The sequence below is a fragment of the Girardinichthys multiradiatus genome, chromosome 24 (assembly GCF_021462225.1).
Source record: "Girardinichthys multiradiatus isolate DD_20200921_A chromosome 24, DD_fGirMul_XY1, whole genome shotgun sequence".
NCBI classification, from domain to species: domain Eukaryota; kingdom Metazoa; phylum Chordata; class Actinopteri; order Cyprinodontiformes; family Goodeidae; genus Girardinichthys; species Girardinichthys multiradiatus.
The window spans coordinates 17,120,248-17,140,981 of NC_061816.1; the positions used below are offsets into that span (position 1 = coordinate 17,120,248).

Consider the following 20,734-nt stretch of genomic DNA (forward strand, 5'->3'; position numbering starts at 1 on the left):
ATCATAACACATAGGCACTAAAAACAATTTGTACTGTGAAACATAGTGATGGCAGTATCATGCTTTAAGGGAAGATTTCTTTCTGCAAGGTTACAGAAGCTAGTCAGAGTTAAAGGGATGATGGACGGAGCTAAATATAAGATGCTAATTCTTGTTCAGCCTGTTACAGATTTACTGCTGTGTTTTGGCTGTGGTTGCAAAACAAGCCCAAATCATTATCCTTCCATCACTGTGCTCGACCATTGGTATGAGATGTAAATGCTAATACGCTGTGTTCTGTTTTCTTCTAACATGGGGCTGTGGGTTGTGGCTAAACATCTCTACTTCTGTGTCAACTGTCCAAAGGATATTGTTCCAAACATCTTATGGTTCATATTCTCTCTGGTAAGAACCTTTCTCCTGGCATCTCTTCTAAATATGCCGTCCTTGTTAAGTCTTTTTCAAGACTAAAGTAGGTGTACTTTCTTGTTTAGTCTAATGATTTCTGCTATTTATTCTTCCAGTGATACAATAATGCTTTTTATATCTTTGCCACACGTTATATCTTCTCTGCTAGGGAGGACAACACATTCTGCTTAGGATGTGGGCTTGTATTGCTGTTGTCCTGCTGTGGATTGGGTCAGCAGGATGCACAGAAAAGGCCAATATGTCGAACCATATTGAATACACAGCTGCAGACTTCTACGAAAGGCTGCTGTCTGGGAAGATGATGTTCCTTTATTTTAAGCAACAAGGTAAACACACTGTTTATTTTTTAAAGTTGTTATCACACATTCTGTGGTTATGAAGGTGCCGTTTTTTCTGACCACTATGTAAGCCATTCAGTATGAATTACCATGAATTAATAGTGAATTATATTTCAACAATTGGATAAAATAGGACTGAGAACTCTGGACAGGAACAGTAGGCAATTTTGACATAAAAATGTGTTGGTACCCTGATTCCCTTAAGATACAAATTATTGATGTATTTATTTTCACTTGCCTGCATGTTTACGTTTTATTTTATCTAGTGTAGTATTTCAAGAGCTGCCACACACAGAAAGATAGATGATAATGATGTGAGAAAGAAGGAAACGCTTATCCTGCATGTCCATTCAGTCAAAATGAACCTAATTCCCCTTTCTCCTCCGTCCTCTCCAGTCTCTCCCACCATTTCTCTGTTCCTGGTGGAGTTAGAGAGGTCGGCCGAAGCTCTGCAGGACTACGGAGTGCTTGTGGGCAAGGTGACAGTCTTTTTTTTTCATCATGTGCTCTCCATCTGTTGTAAACGTTAGCATAAAAGTACAAACAAAATGAGAGCCCAACATGGTGAACCTAAATTATATTTTTGTTCTTAGATCAGCTGTAAGACAGAGCCAGTTCAAACATACTGTTCAGAGGCAAAGCAGCAGCAGCACTCAGCTTTTCTTTTCAGGTAGGTTGTGTAGATATAAAGGAGCGGCTTTTTTAGAAAATGGCTGGAGAGAATGAAAGATCAAGGACTGTTTGCATTTGCTGTAAAATATATCTTACCGTATTATTCCAATCATGAGTGGGATGTTTTATATAGAGCACAGTTTTTAGTGGAAGCCTTGCAGGATGGTTTTAATTCAAAGATCAGGATTTTGATGGAGAGCATATTATTCACGGTTGGTATTGGAGACATTATTGTGTACCTCTCGGTGGACAGTTGAAGTAGTTCAACCCGCCAAATTATTACACAAAAGTTTTCATTGTTTTTATCACTTTTATCACACTTTAAAGACCTCTACCAACTGAAGTCATTAAACCACTAGAGGTCAGTATACCTGAACAGAACCATACACTAATGTGTCCAAAATGACAATAAAATAGTCCAAAAGCTCTCCGAAGTTGCGTCGGCTAGCGTGAACATTATTGCATTCATGTAAAGAAAGCTCTTCCTGCTGATTGCCTTAGTGTTAACTGCTTGCTGCATTGCATTGCTACGGTCTCTGTCTAATTGAGTCATGTGTCTTTGTGTTGGTAGAGGCGGCAAGGAGTTCTTGAGTTTCAGTTTGGACACCGTTTTCGACGTCAACTCCATTGTGGCTGAGGTCCTATTGTGAGTAAGCGCCATGCTGCGAGGTCCTGTTACAACCACAAACCTCAACATGTTTCGTGGGATTTTATGTGACGGACCAACCGCAAGTTGTGTAACGTTGTGAAGGGGAAAGAAAAGGATACACGGTTTTCTACATTTTACGAACAAAATAATTAGAAAATGTTGAGTGTGTGTATTTGTAATAATCCCTCGTTACTCGGATATCCCTAAATAAAATCAAGGGCAACCAATTGGCTTCAGTCAACCTACGCTAATAAATTGTGCAAACAGCATTCATCAAGGAAGCCATGTTGACTCTGGAGGAGCTGCAGAGATTCACAGCTCAGGAGAATCTGTCAACAGGGCAAGTATTAGTCGTGAACTCCACAAATATGTGTGGTCCAGAGAGATCTAGTTCGCATTTTGCCACAAGCCAGGTCAAAAGGTGCTTTGAATAGATGAGATCAAAGTGGGATTTTGTTTTGATCCAAATGCTTAATTCAATCATGGTGTAACAGGATGGTGGCAGCACATTCATGTGTTCGAATGGCTCAGTCAAAGTTTAGACCTAAATCCAGTTGAGAACATGTGCTAAGGCTTAGAAGCTGCTGTTCACAGTCACTCAGATGGCAAACAGTTCAGCTTCTAGATGTAGGAAGCTGGTGGAGATATACCTCAAAAGGTCTGAAAGGTGATTTCACAAAGAATTGACTCAGGGTAGCTGATTTTTCTGAGTGCTTTCTTTGTTGTTGCTGATGACAAAAACAACGTTTTAGAATGCAGCCGTGTCTCTTTGTCCTGCAGCGCCATTCTGCGTGACGAGGTGAAGTACGTCCACACGGACGCTGACCTGCTGGCCATGGAGAATGCAGCCAAAGGGAAGAAGGATATTGTTCTCGGTTACGTGCGCAGTCTAGGAACACAAGGTGAGGATTTAGAGCAACAAAGTGACCGCAGCAGAAAGGTTTGGTGTGATTCTGTTCTGCAAGACCCGACAAAAAATCAATTATGAATAAACCATATGTTTGATATGTCATTCAGAGCACAGATCACTGATGGAGACAGCGTACGTTTATGGATCTAAATATCAATTCATCCTCATAACCGGAGGTCCAGTATTAAAGCAGTTGGGGTATGTTAAATTTCTTTTTTTCTCATGTGAATTACCTATTATAGTCAAAGCAATAACATTTGTTTTTCAGAGTAAATGAATCGTCCCAGCAGTCCCAAGTGTGGTTCCTTCACTGCAGAGTTCGCAGCACTTTAATGACAGCGGTGACCTCTGAGCGCTGCCCAGTGACACGCATGAGAAAAGCTCTGTCCACCCTGAACCTCCACACCTTCTTGCAGCTTTTGGAGGCCCCACTTGTGGTAAACAAAACCAGAAAAAGATGGCATGGTTACCTATCCAGTCGAAGAATTTAAAAAAAAAAAAGCTGGGTTTTCACATTTTTATGTCTCTCCTTGTCAGTCCGAAGTGTATGTCGACCCCTCCTCAGTCCCACCCCCACAGTTCCCCTACCAGCTGACGCCTCAGGTCTTTCTCTTTTCTCACCCTGCCACCGAGCACCTGGACCTGGACACGGCCTCCACTCTGGCCTGGAGGCTGCGAGGCCTCGCTGTGCTACTGCTGGTGCACAGGTCTGCAGAACCTACTGGAGCACGAGCATGGATTTAAAAATACATCACATATAAAATGGGGATTAAGCAAGTTGGGTTTTGTTTCGTGCATCTACTGTGTTTGAGTTGTTATGAACTAGCTGTGGTCTGTATGTTGTTGTATTTACCAGGCAGAGCCCAGCAGTGAAAACCCCTGATAAGTACAACGCTGCCTACCGGCTGCCGGAGAAGGTATGATTCTCACTCACATTTGCAGAGCAGACGTTTACATCAGCTAAACTTGGGCACGATGTTATAATAATTTGATGTTTTTAGTGATTTATTCATACCCTTCTTTTCCCAGGGTGGAATGATTACATAACAAAATATTTCAATGTTTTTTTAACTTAAGACTTGGGTGCAAATATATTTTTTTTGCAGATTTTCTATTATTTACACAGGGTCAAAATTAAACCTAGCCCCAAATTAATATAACAATCACATCCATTCCCATAGAAAATATTACTTATTTCTGCTGATGTGGTTTTTGTGTTTGCAGAGTTCAGAGGTGAAATATGTGACCTTACGCAGCCTCGACGACGTGTTGGAACTGGTCACAAAGCAGGGGAAAGAAGAACAGGAAGAGGAGGAGGATGATCATGTGGATGAAGAGGAAGGTTCACATTTAGGTTAAACGATCTAGTAGATTTTCTGCTTTAGATAAATCAAATGTGAGCCAGGAGCACGGAAAGGGAGAACACCTGTGTGAATGTGTGTGTCACCAGGAGAGCTGGATGATGAAGTCGCTGCGGCAGTCTATAAAAACCGAGACCACTTCCAGGACATGGACTCAGTCACCCAACTAACGTCTGACAACTTCCACACTGAAGTTGCACAAAGCAGCCTCACGGTGGTGCTGTTCTATCTCAAATGTAAGCTTTTCTTTTGTGCACTGTTTTAAACTACTTATCAGTTTGTTGCACTTTAATTTGAAGAAGTTGATATTTTGACCACCAGGGGATGCTGTTTCCATGGCGTTCCTGACCTCCTTCATTGAAGTTGCAGAGAGACTTGAAGGTAAACAGTGGAGCTCTACCTTCAGTCTGTGTTCACATAAATGAAAAGTGGAAGAGCTGTATTTACCCATTTATGCTTAGTAATGCCACTTTAGTCAATAAAAAGCAAGAATAAGATTTAAATGAGGTGTCTTTATTAATGCAATTTAAAGTTTTGTCAGTAAGTTATCATTATGTCCATTTTGCTTTTTGTACATATACAGTACCTTGCAAAAGAATTGCACACTACCCTGGACATGCCATCTCCATAGTGAAGCATGGTGGTGGGAGCATCATGCTTTGCTGATGCTTCTCTCTCCATGTGATATCCTGAAGGAAAACCTATTAAAGGCTTCAGAAGACCGAGTAAAATGGAATCATTTGTTAAAATGACCCAGTCAAAGTCCAGACCTAGTTTGAATTTGGAACTTGGGGCAAGACTTGAAAACTGATGTATACAGGCCCTTTGCAACCAATCTTACTGGACTTGAGCTATTTTTTAAAGAAGAATAGGTAAATCTTTTAGCATCCATCCCAAAAAATGTTTACACTTTTACACTTAAAGTTACAGTAATTTCACGTAAAGCAGATTTAAAAAAAAAAATTGTTTTGAAGATTCCCAGGTTGACAACATTCAGATGGGTGTAGTCGACTGTGGAGAGTGGACAGATCTCTGCGCTGCTCAGCCTGGGACAGCTGTCCCGTTCCAGCCAATCACAGCGTTCCCCAGTGTTCTGCTAATCCGCCCTCAGCAGTCAGCCCAGCACTACAGAGGACTGCTGACAGGGGAGGCGTTGCATCGCTTCATCATGATGTAAGAACACAGAACTTTGGCAAACCTGTAGCATTTCTCGCCTGAAACAACTGATCTGAGTACAGAAGTAGAACATATGAAGCCAACAGAATAGACATCTTTTAAGTTAACCAGTCATCCAGGATTCAGCCAAGAGAAATGTCCTTCCTTCCTTCCTTCCTTGCTATTCCTCCCTTCCATGTGTCTTTTTTTTCCTCCCTTCCACGTGTCCTTCCTTCCTTCCTTGCTTGCTTGCCTGCTATTCCTTCCTTCTATGTGCCTTTTTTCCTTCCTTCCATGTGTCCTTTTTTTCTTCCTTGTTAATCCTTCGTCCTTCGCTTCCTTGTGATCCTCCCTTCCCCCCTGTGTCCTGCTCCCTGCACCACTTACATCTTTTAAAACGTAGATTGACCCAGGTTTCCAACTTTTATCTTAAGTAGAACTGTGCACACCTTTAACTAAAAGTAGTGGACTTTTTTTTACCTTTTTTAAAGGAATTAGTAGAATCTGATAGTTGGCCCTACCCTTAAATATATGCGTGTATTTGTTTTTACTTTTGTTTAACCCAGAAGCTGCATGGACTCTCCTGTGCTACTGTCCACCACGGAGGAAGTGTCGTCTTTCCTTCAAGAAGTGCCTCACCCTGATCTAGCCAGTTACAGGCCTGATAGAGTCCTGGGGTTGTTTAAGACAGAGAGCCAAACAGGTGGGAGCCTGTAATGAAAAAGTTTGGTGTGACAGAACATTAACAACATACCGGTGGCTGTACTTCATAAAGATGATGATTTAAAACACAGCCAGCAGGCATATTCTTTCATATCCATGTAATTTAGAAAATGAACAGTGGTTCTTTAAAAGTTATTGAAGAATTATCTGTGATTTTAATGTGCTTTAGATATTATTGTCTCAGCCGAGTAGAATCTTAATAAAATGTGATTCTGGTATTTCTCTGCCTCTCCCAGGTCTGTCCGTGTTCACTGAAGCAGCAAAGTCATTAAGAGGAGAGATTCTGACTGGACTACTGATAGACGAGCTGGTGGAGAAGTGGTACCAACTTTAAATTCACTCCACATGTTTTGCCGTTTTAAGATCCTTTCTTCTTGCAAAGCTGCAATTTGACTTGGAAGTTGTTATTCATGAAAGTTTCTTCCAGTGCTTGTGGGTCAAGGTGACAAAACATGATGTAGCAAATGATATGAACAATAAATAAATATTTTGTGCTCATGACGCCACAGAAAGGTAGCAGAACCAAATAAATGAATTGTGACATGGTGTCATGGTGTGAGATTTCCACATTTCCACATTTTCTCCATAGGGCTGCAGAGTATGCTGTAGACCCTCCTGCAGTTTTGCTGTTTCCTTCTTGGAGGAAGCTGACTCACCCTTTAGTGATGCCTGTAGACTCTTCTTCTCAAGAGCTGCTCGCCCACATCTGCGCTGCACTGCTCCCACCTGTGGTATGTGTGTGTACTTGTTTATGTTGTCTCTTCAGGACCTTCTCTGGTGTAATCACTTCCCTGTTGAAGACTGATAGTCTTTGTAGGGACTGGTCCTAATGTGGCGGACCACTATTTAAGTGTGACTGGTTAGAGTTTGCGAAAATGGAGGATCTTTAGCTCAAGATAGATTGTATTGTAATGGCGTATATATTCAGGATGCAGTCATCCCAGAGGCATAATCTAAACACCTATCTTTAATGGTTGTGCAGTATTAGATGTAAACATGAATGTGCACAAAGCCCTACTAGGAGTATAGCATAGTATAGGTTGATTTGAAGAGCTTTTTTCCTCTAGAAATGAATAAACTTTAGAAAACTTCATTTTGTATTTACTCAGGTTAAATACAAAATGCAGATGTATTTTCAGTTCACTGGATTAACATTTTATTCCAATTTTCTTCCCAGCCTGAGCTGACTGTGGAAAACCTGCCGTCTTTGCTGTCCATGGGTAAAGCTCTCCTCCTCCTCTTTGTGGGTGAAGAAGAGGACGAGATCGGGCGGAGGCAGAACCAGGCGCTGGTGGACGAGCTGGGAGGAGTGGTGGAGCAGGGAGGCATGAGGATGGAGCGTTACCTGCCATGCTGTATCCACCTGTACAAATATCCATCAATATGAAAAACACTTTTCCCTTTATTGTAATCATTTCCTGTCCAACTAGAAAATAATACACACATTTACTCTGTGTTTCAGTGGTCGCACTCCAGCTGCTATGTCTGTTCTGGGGTCATATCTGGGCTCAATGCCCCCGCTTCCTGCGTTGGTGGTCACACATTTACCTACTGGAGATGAAGTCTACCAGTATCCACCCAACACTCCTATACTGGCCTCCTCTGTGCTGCAGTGGCTGCAGAGTGTTGAGGATGGGAAGGAGTCACCAGCAGGTACTGGGAGAAGGACAGAATGTAGAAAATAAAATAGAATTAATCTTAAATACTTATTATTATAATCATGGTGGTCCTTGCATGAATGGGGCTGCGGGTGCCACCCTCCCCACTAACATGCCACACCAAACTTGTAACAAATGATTAGTAACATTTTGCTGAAAACAATAACTTATTTTGTTAAATTAATTTTCCCAATCTTTAAAATTGATCACATTAACAAATTAAGTATTTTAATAACCTCTGTTTAGTATTAAGCAACCTTGTTCAGATTTGAGTACAGTATGTATTTCAGACTTTAAACAAGAGATGATCAAACCCAATCTAGATTTAAAAAAAATATAAAACAGCCTTTCAATTTAGGACACAATCGGGTGCTGGTCGATAAAATATCACTTTCATTAGCTGTACAGCTATTTTTTCTTACACTGTTTGCCCTGTGCAGAACTCAGGGGGTCAATGACTCGTAATTAAATGGGAAAGGAAACAACAAAACATTTGTTCAGCAACTGACCAACCTTTTTCTCCGTACTTGTGGAGTTCCCCAGGGTCTTTCCACCCTGGGTGGTGACCCATATTGTCCATATGAGAAACCAAAACTAAATTCATGATGCCTTTATGTAGCACACAAAATCCCTGGAGAAAATACTCAAATGACAATACATTTCTCTCGTTTTTTGCATTTGCCTCTTCTGGAGTTCAGTCAGTGTTGGTTGGCACTAATCTGTTCTGTTGGCACAATTTGGTCTTGATTTCTGCCCATTATTGGCACAGCTTCAAGTGACGTAAAAGCCAAGCAATTAATGTCAAAATCAGATCATAGTTCTCCAAACACGCTCTGGGTTTTAAGCTTGTGTTAAAAACTGTGTTTGTGTGGGAGCAATGGGAGCTTGACATTTTCAATGCATTTTACCTTGAACCATATGGCTTTGTCATGTCTCCACAGGGATGCTGGGTGGTGACAGCTGGCCTGCTGCTTTTGAGTTTTATGACTTCCTGAAAATCATGGACATGCAGGACGCCGACCCTAGTCCTACAGAGGAGGAGGAGGAAGAGGAGGCAGAGGAAGTTAACGTTGAGGAACATTTGCTGACTAAAAAGATGCCAGAGGACCGTCTTGATATAAATACAAAATTTCACTCTGAACTCTGACCTGTAAATGACACTACTGACTTAGTTTTATAGTTAAAGCTATGTTTTTACTTAAACATATTTATCCGATTTATAAGTGAGTAGGTAAAGCAGTTGTTAATTTCAATACTAACCTTTTCTCTGGGTTTGCCTGATTCCATTTGGAGGCATATTCTATAGGTGTTACCTCGGGGGTGTTTACAGTAGCTATTTCATTTCCTGGTTTCTGTGGTTTTGCATCTGATTTCCAGTAAAGACTGAGGGTTTCATCAGATAGATGTTTTTTTTTTTTATATTCCACTTACTTGAAGACTGTGTCACTGTTAACATGTCTGTTTTATCCCACGTGGTTTACCTCTGCTTCTACTTAAGACTGTTGAGCAAACCAAGTATTTGTGTGACTGAAAGTTTAGCACCACGTTGAATGCATTTTGATATCATGTTTTTAATAAAAAATAGGTACTATATTTGCAAATACAGTTTGATGTGATTTTGTCTTAATTTGCATCATTTAAGGTATTATTCCTGCCAGCATCTTAAGTTTTAAAAAGTCTACCATGCTTGACTCCAGCTATATTCACAATAAAACCGACTTGATTTGTAAAAGCTATTAAAGTGATGAAGTGTAAAAGAAAGGAAATAGAGCAGCGATGATGGATTTGATGTAATTATAAGTGTTAAGTGTTACATGTTTAGTTTCTGCTTCCAAAGTTTATCTGAAACATTAGAAAACTACCAGCAGCTGGTAAAACAGCTGCTCCTTCAACAAAATGTAGATCTTTGCTTTTGAGATTCGCCAAAGTCTACCAACACTGACATCTGACCACAAAGGTCAGAAAGCTCAAGTGAATTAATGTACTCAGTTCAGCCTTCCTGTTTTCTCTTGAAAGTTGTGCCTTCTTTTGACCAGAATGAACTGCAGACTGTTTTTAATTGCTTTGTGCACCTTTTGTGCTTCCTCTGACTTCATTTTAAGTATGCCCCTATCAGTGATAATGGAGAACGTTAAGTTTTCTCCCCACAGCAACATCTTCCACACAGAAGAGCGCTGTCAGCATCAGCTGGTTGAACTTAGTATGATGCCCTCACTGATCAGAAAAAAAGTTGGATCTTTGGCTTTCTAACTGGGCAGCCACTGACCAGGGCCCTTAAAGGGGACATGTGCTTTTAAATCCTTCCTTTTCACACTTTAATCATTCAGTTGTGGTCTATATAAAGTGGAACGGCAATGCTTTGGTCTGAACTCCTTGTTATTGTAGCCCCACATGCTCCTCTGTTACCCCTGTTCTGAGGTTCATCTGAGAGCAACACATTTTGGTGCTGTCTCTTTACATGCTACTGAGGCACTTCCCCTCAAGTTTAAAGAGCACTGAACTTTAACCTGTTCGGCCATTTTTGTAGTTTGATAACAAGTATCTAGCTGCACAGAAACAAGACCAAATGGCAAAAACAATGCTAAACTGTTTATGTAATAATACTATTCAAAACACGCAGTACGGTTCTGTCCGCACACAGCGCTAACATAAGAAGAAGGCACGATGCTACTGCTAGCAAAACAATGACCAGGACATCATATCAACACAATAAATTCATGTCTAAAATAAAGTTGGTTGTCATTTTAGCGTTATATGCAACTTACTGCATTGCTGTGTCCCTTGTTTCCATAGACAGAAGGACCTGACCTTTAATCAGATGAAGTCTTTCATCTTGTTAATACTGGAGGAGGTTGCTGAAGGCACTCGTCCTTGAAGTGCTTCATGCAAACAAAGAGGAATTTCCCTTCTGATGTGGGTAGATTTCCATTAAAGATCAAATTTAACAAGGCACTTTGAAGAGGTTCTGATGCTGGAGGACGGTGTAATGAATTGTGTGGGTTAATACACCCAACAACCGAACCAAACTTATCCTCTTTCAGCGTAGGGATACTTGAGCCTGGACTACAAAACTGCAGCGAGAAATAAATATGGCAGATACCGGAAATTGATCAGATGGAAGTCCATGACCTTATTTAGCTGTTCCCGCAGCAAATACTCTGACGTAACAGTTGGAAAATGTTACAGATGAAAACTGAACGGACTGAAAAACACAACCCACACAGAATATAAAGATATCCACGCAACACCTGGAGAAACTAAATTCAACTTTTCTGCACTCCAAGTACACAACAAAATCTATTTAAAGGCTAAAAAAGTGAATTTTGCTTGACATGTCCCATTTAAACTGTGGTAAAAGGGATGTTTATTTTAAACAGAAAACTGCAATGATTAAAAGAAGCAACATTAGTCACAACTCCACCAGCAATGATCAGATCTTTGATATGACCTGATCCAGAATATGTCCTTTTGTTAGGATGGGTCTGTTACATGCAGTAAAAGATCAAAGATTCATTTTGCATTTTTTAATTTTTTTACATAATCTGCACTCACCGGCTACTTTATTAGGTACGCCTGTCCAACTGCTCGTTAACACAAATTTCTAATCAGCCAATCACATGGCAGCAACTCAATGCATTCAGGCATATAGACATGGTCGAGACAATCTGCTGCAGTTCAAACCGAGCATCAGAATGGGGAAGAAAGGTGATTTCAGTGACTTTGAACGTGGCAGGGATGTTGGTGCCAGACTGGCTGGTCTGAGTATTTCAGAAACTGCTGATCTACTGGGATTTTCATGCACTACCATCTCTAGGGTTTACAGAGAATGGTCCAAAAAAGAGAAAATATCCAGTGAGTGGCAGTTCTGTGGGCACAAATGCCTTGTTGATGTGTTTGTGGCTTTGTGTTTGTTTACCTTTTGCTTAGATGTTTCTATTTTGGTTTTTGTATCAAGTTTTCTTTTCTCCCTCTTCCGCCTCCTAGTGTATACTTCTTAAGTTATTTTATGGTTGTTTTCTTATTACTTTGTATGGTTTATTATTATTATTGCAATTATTATAGTTCTTGGTCTTCTCTGGATTCTCTAGTTTTATTTCTCTTTTATATCTTTGTGTTTAATTGTGTTTTATTATTTGTTCCTTTGCACTCTTCTTGTTTACTAGTTTATTTTCTGTTTCCTTTCCAGTTAATTCAGTCAGTGTGGTTAGGTTTGTTTACTTTTGTATTCAGGTTTTCTTTATGGGTTCTTTGTTTGTTCTCAGGTTGTTATTGTTGTTCCTATGTTCCCTCTAGTTTCTCTGTATACTTTAGTCATGATTATTCTAGTTTTCTTATTCCCCATTTGATTATTTATCTTTGTCTATAGGTTTGCTTGGTCTGTGTTTCTGTTTATTGTTTATTAGTTACTTTGTCCATCCTCAGTCTTTGTATTTGTTTCACCTGTTCCTTCTGCTTCCCTGCCTCCTTGTCACACCTGTTCCCTGTTCTGTTGATTATCTGCCTTTGTTATCTCACAGTATATAAGTTAGTTTTGTGTCTTTGTTCAGTGCTGGTTCCTTGTGTTCGTCACATCTCGTTCTTGTCCATCATTATGCTTTGTTTTTTTTTCCTTGGGAAACCTGCAGTAATTTTGCTACCTTTTTTACCTTGTAAAATAAATCTTTGAATTACAAAGATGATCCTGCCGAGCTCTTGTCTGCACTTTGGTCCGATCCAAAACCACATCGTGACAAGACTGGCTCGAGCTGATAGAAAGGCAACAGTACCTCAGTACCTGGTCTGATAAGTCTTGATTTCTGCTGCGACATTCAGATGGTAGGGTCAGAGTTTGGCGTCAACAAGATGAAAGCATGGATCCATCCTGCCTTGTATCAACGGTTCAGGCTGGTGGTGGTGGTGTAATGTTGTGGGGGATATTTTCTTGGCACACTTTGGGCCCCTTAGTACCAATTGAGCATCGTGTCAACGCCACAGCCTACCTGAGTATTGTTGCTGACCATGTCCATCCCTTTATGACCACAGTGTACCCATCTTCTGATGGTTACTTCCAGCAGGATAACGTGCCATGTCATAAAGCACAAATCATCTCAGACTGGCTTCTTGAACATGACAATGAGTTCACTATACTTAAATGCCCTCCACAGTCACCAGATCTCAATCTAATAGAGCATCTTTGGGATGTGGTGGAACGGGTGATTCGCATCATGGATGTTCAGCCAACAAATCTGCAGCATCTGTGTGATGCTGTCATATCAATATGGACCAAACTATCTGAGGAATGTTTCCAGTACCTTGTTGAATCTATGCCACCAAGGATTAAGGCAGTTCTGAAGGCAAAAGGGGGTCCAACCCGATACTAGCAAGGTGTACCTAATAAAGTGGCCGGTGAGTTTATGTCAATGTTAATATCACCCACTAGAAAAATGCTGTCAAAATCAACGCAGAAAGCAGACAGCAAATTGGGGAAAAATGAATTGATGAAAAATAAAATCAGCAATGTACATGGTTTCAAGACAGAATGATCTGGACTGAACAGCAACATTTTAAAGGAGTTAAAAATGTATTGTGTTATAATGTTAAGAATAAACCATGTTTCTGCTGCCCATTTCTTGAAGCAAAATTTATATTTGACATTACTCTGGGATTAATCACTTGTTTCTACTTTCTCTGTTGCCTATTTAACCTGAATTGAAGATGCTTTCTCCAAGGTGGGTAAAGGGTAGGAAAGTAATTATCTAACTGCGTTACATAAAAAAATAATTGCAAAATAAAAGCTACTGTAATTCGTTATGTAATTAAATTAGTTCTTTTTTTAAAACGCTCATGAATTATATCATTTTTAATTATCTTCTAATAAAAACAGGGCAATACATGTTCATTAACATTTATTTTCAAAATTATTTACACTCCTTTGCCTTTCATACCGCTGCATACTCTGTACATATCAGAATTCCAAGGGCAAGTGAACGTATCATGTAGCGCATCAGGGGGAAATGGTGAAGTGGTGATTAGCAGCAGCTGTAAATGTGTTATGTGATTAAAAAGCGCTGAATAAACCTGTGAGTGAATTTAAACAGTCTTTATGTGAGTAAAGTTTGTTGATAGTAAATATTACAGAGCTGAAATTTGAAAGCTAAAGCCAGAAAACACCTGTGGCGACATGAAGACGCTGTTGTTAATAGCTGCCATGGCAGCTCTGTTTTTTTATAAAGATTTCTGTTTGCCTCCTTCTTGATTAACATTCAGCACCATACAGGATGGTGACAGAAAATAAAATCTCTTTAATGACTTGGCTAAATGGCAAGAAAAAGGCTGAAAAAAGTGTCAAATGGAGAACAGTACATTCATGTACCTCTGTTTATTCCATGTACTGTAACTTCTTTAATTACAAGAAGAATGTGTTTATTTTCTTAGAACCAGCCAGTAGGGTTCTGGAAAGGAAAGTGAAGAATTTGCAATAATTAAAGGATCCTGATATATGAAGGATTCCTCCCTTGGGGGAAAAGATGATATTACAACCAGAACCAAGTACTGACAGGTAGAAGAGGACAGAGCAGCATCATTCCCCCTGCAGTGTGAGGTATGTGTGAAAATATTAGAGTAAAAATGTAAGGGTCATACCTAAAGAGGCCTGTCTCCTATGAATATAGAACTACATAGAGAGAAAAAAATATTTAAAATGTATGAAACATAGTTTTTTTCATGATTTAAAGCTGCATGAGATGAGATGCGAGTTTGAGTTTGACAAGTTTAAGACAAAAAGAAAACGCAGATGCGATATGGATGCATTTTCTGATGTCAAAACAATAAAGCAAAGAGTAATATTTTCCAGAAAAATATCACATTCAAGGCCAGGTCAAGGCTGCACGGCGGAGCAGTTGTCGGGACTCATGCCTTGCAGCAAGAAGCTCCCGGATTTAAATACTTGCCAGGTGTCTTTCTGCATGAAGATAGTATGTTCTTCCTGTGCATATGTGGGTTCCATCAGGGTACTCAAGCTCCTTCCCACAGTTCACAGTTCATATTTGTTCAGTTGCTCTCTCTAAATTGCCCTTAGCAATTTCTATGAAGCAGAAAACTCCCTTGTGGAGATGGGATTCATTATACATGCCAGAAGGACAGCTGGCACTGTGCTCTCTGTCCCTCTGTGTGGGCTGACCTCCAAGGTCAAGTCACAATAATAAACTAGTGTAAGATCTTAGGAGGTCATAAAAATGTGGTCAAACATATCTTGACACATACAACTAACCCTTTATTTGGGTAAAGTTTAAATGCACGGCCTCATGGAAGGAGCCTTTTGTATTGTGAACCCCTTTTTCATCTCGAACACACATTATACTGACTGATCAGATGGACCATGAGTGTTTTAACTAGTTGTTACGTTTAATGCTACAAGTAATCTTTAAAGGGGCAGACCTTGCCAGACTGAAGATGCGGTATGAATCAAGTGAACATCATTATAATGGTTTATATTTTCCTGACAGATTCACATCATTCATATTAATAGCAACTCTTTCTTGACCACCTGAGTCTGTTATGGAGTGCCACAGCTTCTAGTCCTTGGATCACTTTTCTTTACTTGATGTATTTCTACTTTTATAAGGCGACATTGAATACATCTCCAGTTATATGCTAAAAAAAAAACCTATCTTTACCCATCAGGCTAACTGAATCAGTTAAAAACACTTCTAGCATTCTTGAAAGTGTAAAGGTCTGGATGACCTTTCATTTCCTGCTATCAAACTAAGATGAAACTGATTACTGTCTGGATTTTTAAAGCTGCTACCTACATGTGCGGTATTTTCCCTGGTCAACATGACTGAGCAGGACTTTCCACTAACAGTGTCAGAACACTTGGAGTCATTTCCTGTCACTCCCTTTCATCTTTTCTTACCACTTTGTTGGTTGAAGTTTCCTGACCTAAATCTGGTCCATGTATTTGTCACTTTATCTATTGGGTTGCATCAGCCAATCAGCTATTAATCGGCAAGTCAAAAACTATAAAATCAGTTTTTTCCCCTGTTCATTAAATGCAACACTAAAATAACTCCAGCTAAGTGACACGTTCTCCAATTAGTTTTTTTGTAAACATTACCTGCAGCTTTTACAGTTTCCAAAACTGGACATTCATCCTGAGCCTGGTTTTGGTCAAGGTTTCTTCTGTTTAAAAAAACATTGTCTTCACCCTCGCCTTGTGCTCAGGAGGAGGAGTATCGAAGTCAATACAATCTGCTGTTTCAAAAAACGTGGAATAGAATTTAACTGGATTGAATTAGATTGTTATCAGGGTTTAAAATAGAAAAGCCAAGTTTGTTTGTAGAAATCTTTCCAAAATAAGACGTTATTTTGATCTTGCATCATAGAGGGATTATTCTCATACTTCTTGTGGTTGGAAACTCATTGCATAGACCATAATACTTTTCAAAAGTCAGTCTTGAGGCAGTAAATGTTTTTTCCTCCTGGATTGGATTTCTCCCTCCTGAAGTCAGCATTCAGTTTACTGAGAGCTCTTCATGTCTATCAGCATGAACGCTGCAGTGAGCGGACTGCAAACACCTGAAAAACCCCGTGCACCCTGCTGTTTGTTTTTTCACTTTGCAAACAAATTGCAGCCTGTTGGATCTGTTTCGGTTTTTCCACAGATCAGGACCAGATTGAGTCAGGTGGTGCCGTCTCGGTTATTCACTTCTGAGAACACAGGGTTTGATGCTTTTCTTATTCCTGGCAGAAGAGCTAACAGGCAAATCAAACACACGCAATGGTTTGTTAGGACATTCTCAGAAAGGTATTTGAAAACAGGACTCTGGACAGCTCAACAGTTAAGTCAGGAAATGATCTGAAGAGACATTTTCCGGCATGATGGGAAAAAGAAACTGCCAATTTCACAGTGTGTGTAAATTTATGAACAGAAGTTCAGCATAACTGTTCAGAGAACGTCACTTGGTACGTGTGTGTTTGAATATGCTGACTGAGATTAATGGGATGGTCTACATCAGATGACAATTTCAAATGTACTTTTTTAAAGCTACGGTCGATGTTTCGCTTATGTTGGTTAATTGCAAACTTTAAACAATAAATATAATCGATTAAGTGAACTGAAGTGCAGAACATAAACAAAGGGCTTATCAAAATCATAAAAGTATGACTTACAACAGGCCTTTCCATTGTTTTTCAAAGCAATCAAGTGATTTTACTCTGAGTAAAACAATGACTGTTTTAAATGTTAGAGATTACAGTTTTTGTCAAAAGTGTTCTTCCACCACTGTACATGCAGACCGGGTCTCACAGAACGTTTCTAAATCTCTCTACTGGTTTGTTAGACCTCTAAATACTGCCTCTCAGACATTTCTCCTGACTTCTTCCTCCTCACTGGGTAAGTCACCAGATAAATCTTCATTTTATGAATTTAAATTTCAGCTGGAGACTTTGCAATCACTTGTTATATGTTTGTGGGTGGATATGTTGTTCTGTCTTAATGCAACTCATCACCTCATCTTGTTTGTCCTAATCGGGACTGGTTTGTGATTAAGGCATGAAACGTAACTGAGGTAGCTCTAAACTTTATAATCTATTCTAACAATTAGGGATGTAACCCGTTTCCCTGACAACCACAGCTAAGTTGTACCATTTATTGGCAGACCAGCGGATTAAACAAGTGAAATACTCATACAAATGTATAAATTGGATGTGTTACTAAACAAATAAATTCATATAAGTAATATGTTTGATTTGAATTTAAATAAGTGTAAGGCTAATATTTAATGCCCCCAAATTTATTTTTACAGTGCAGTAAAAATCTAATTTCCTTGTGTTTATTGTCAGTTGAAAGTTAGACAAAATTTGTTAGGGGAGACATTTTTCTAAATTCAGATTCACTGGTGGCTAAAAAGTAGACTACAAAAGAACAAATTTTAATTTTATTTCATATTAACATATCAAAAATTGTAAATGTGGTAAGTTGTACTACAGTGTGCTGCTGACCATTTCCTCTCTGGTCATTGTCGGCCTATGCTGATGTAATGTAAAAAGAACAGAGATTTTAACAGCATATTTCAGGATCAATGCGAAGTCTCCTGTGCGTTATTCCAAGGTGCCACCCTGTTGGAATCCCAGGCAAGAGAGCACATTATGAGCAGTAAATCCTTCTTGCTGCTTGGTGAGAAAATCTGGATTCAATTCTCTGCACATTCTTCAGAAAACACAGTTTATTCCTGGGGACACGCATGAAAGAGATCAGAGTACATTTACAGTTTTTATTAGCCAGGCTGGTATTCACTGAAAAATAATGGAGTAAATTTCATGAACTCTTAAACAGACTTAAAGCCACCTACACTTTTAGCACAGCAACTGTTTCAGCTCTCTTTACAGCAGATAGAACTTCAAATCAAACACAGGAAAGAGTCAGCTGACATTGAGGCACTCGGAGGAGTACTCTGGCTTGATTACAAGGGTGGCTTTTGCAATCATATATGCTTGGTGGGATAATAGCATGCAGATGCAAGCAGGAAACACATAAAAAAGGAAAAGATGCTGCAGCAGAGAAGTTGAAAAGCTGCAAAACCGACTTTTCTTTTTAGATGATTTTGTTTAGGAAGGTTTTCTGTCTCCAGGGTTTATTATAAACTGTTAAGTGTTCATTTCTGGCAAAATGTCATAGTTCCAAACAAGTAGGTTTGCTTATGTTAGCCAAGACTTGATGGTTTTAGTCCAATTAATTGGTCTATTTTATGTATATGTTCATGTGACATAGTAAATGATCATACCCTTCCTGCAGCGGGGTTAATGAGATAAGGAATCCTGTTGGGAATACTCCCTGATCATGGCTGTGTGGGAATCAGACTCTCAACCATAATTATACAAAACAAAACTTCCTACGGGAGGCTGGTTAATATGGGTTCTCACAAACACAAATGCATCAAAGATCTCCCTGATTACTAATCGTTTTGGTGGAAAAGAAAAATCAATATTTTTTAAGAATTTCTGCATTCATAACTTTTGTGATGATATGGCATGAGGTAAAGTCTGAAATAGAGAAGAGACGTCATGATTTACACAGTTTATTACTTGATCTCACAATTATAGTCAAGGTTTTGGGAAGGCTGGGGAATATTTTTTTTTTAATAAGTGTTAAAATATAAAGTTCTACTTGCTTCTGACCTTTGTAAAAAAAAAAAACTGCTAACTTCTTACAAACGGCTAAGAATGGCTCAATTATATAGTGCTAGTACCAATGTGTTATTTAAATGAAAGGGTCTCAGTCCAATACATAAAGCTTGTTCACCAACGGGCCTTCTAAATAAGGATGACTAAGTTATTGCTTTGGAGTGGCCATCATAAAGTTCTGATCTCATTCCAGTAGATTATTTATGGTCAGAGCTGAACATGTGTGTGAGTAAGGCTGACTCTAAACCTGACTCAGTTACACCTGTTCTATCTGGAGGAATGCCAGGGATTCTCACAATGTTTGACCCAGGTCATACCATTTATAACCAGGATTCTGGACAAGTCTTGAATTTTATTTCAGTAATTTCCAGGTGTGGAAAGGCCTTTTACCTCCTCTTAGATGGATGGAAAAAGAAAATGGAAAAATATTTTATTTTCAGATCTTATTCTCTTTTCTGTTGTCTGAATGTTGTGTCCTTCCTTGTTTTCTTCCTTTCTTTACTTTCTTGCTGGTTTGCCTTCCATCTTTTGTTTCCCTTCATGTGTCCTACATTCCTTCCTTCTTTTCCTTACCACCTTGTCTTTCTTTTCTCCCGTGTCATTATTTCTTTCCATTTGTGGCTGTTCTTGTGTCATTCATCTCTCCCTCCCTTTATCCTTTCTTGTGACCTATCTCCTTTTCTTCCTGGTGTTCTATATTTAGACCTTGTGTTCTTTCTTCTCTCCTCCCTTGTGAACGTCCTTCTCTTGTTTCTTGCTTCCTTGTTCTGTTGAGTCCTTTCTTTCTTTCATGCATCCTTCCTTCCTTGTGGCCTTCATTTCTTCCAGTTCCTGTATTTTCCAGGTTAAACATTCAAAGCCTGTCAATTGAAGAAATATTTGTCACTTTAGTATTTTAGATTTTAAAATTAACATAAGGGACATGTAGAAAGTTGAGTCTGGATTTTCAAGACAGGAACCGTATAAAAGGTCCATTCTACCACATACTAAGGAAATGTAAGTCCACTTCTTTATTAGAAGAACGTTTAAATATTTTCCAACTTATTATTTTGGCATTAAGCAGAATAGCAAGTAGAAATAATTTAAGTACTCCTAAATAACCTAAAATTGTGAATTTGTTTGCAATAAATATATGAACATCTGCCAGAATTAAGGCCCTTGGGGTCAATGGAGAATGCAAGAGCCTAGTTTTTCACAGCCTGTCAAAAGGGCAGGCGTTATCCTGGTTTTGGCTGGGACGTTTTCACCTGATATATCCTATTAAGGGAAAGCAGGATAACTCATGTTACATCTCTAGCTTAGTAAGAAAAAATGCCCATTTTTGTCTAATTAACTAAATGTTTATACAAGTGTGTCATTTTTATCCCTATGGTTTGCAAAAAGAATGCAGCTTTTTAAAGTAAAAGTGTTGATGCAATGACTGCGTAAAATAAACTGGCAATTTTCCAATAAAATGAATTACAAACCTGCTGCTCACATTGATATTTTTACCACCTTTACAGTCAAATGTCAATACAGTCATGGTAAGTGCACACTTGATGCTTCCACAGGGTTAATTAACGAGATACTGCCAATCAAATTAACTTTGTTATTCAATTATCAACAAGTGTGACTATTAGTAAAAAGCAGGGACTTCAGAGCATACAAGTAATAATTAACACAATGTCAAGGAAGTAATGACTTTGGAAAGGCAGCTG

General features: G+C 39.1%; 1 protein-coding gene across 1 annotated transcript; it reads left to right on the plus strand.

Annotated features, from left to right (window-relative positions):
• Positions 1–291: 291 nt before the first annotated feature.
• Positions 292–9,479, plus strand: txndc16 (thioredoxin domain containing 16). The gene is made up of 20 exons (XM_047354728.1): positions 292–384; positions 557–734; positions 1,143–1,225; positions 1,340–1,416; positions 1,990–2,064; positions 2,848–2,969; positions 3,085–3,175; positions 3,246–3,414; positions 3,515–3,684; positions 3,834–3,894; positions 4,202–4,331; positions 4,428–4,574; positions 4,660–4,719; positions 5,313–5,511; positions 6,060–6,196; positions 6,453–6,537; positions 6,806–6,947; positions 7,394–7,581; positions 7,679–7,869; positions 8,816–9,479. Exons 1-20 carry the CDS (start codon positions 292–294, stop codon positions 9,019–9,021), a joined length of 2,604 nt encoding a protein of 867 aa, XP_047210684.1. The 3' UTR covers positions 9,022–9,479.
• Positions 9,480–20,734: the final 11,255 nt, after the last annotated feature.

Coding starts and splice junctions, on each gene's coding strand:
- txndc16 (XM_047354728.1), top strand. CDS start 292: ATGGGGCTGTGGGTTGTGGCTAAACATCTCTACTTCTGTGTCAACTGT. Junction 3,176..3,245: donor CCAGTATTAAAGCAGTTGGG/GTATGTTAAATT, acceptor TTTGTTTTTCAG/AGTAAATGAATCGTCCCAGC. Junction 3,685..3,833: donor GTGCTACTGCTGGTGCACAG/GTCTGCAGAACC, acceptor TGTATTTACCAG/GCAGAGCCCAGCAGTGAAAA.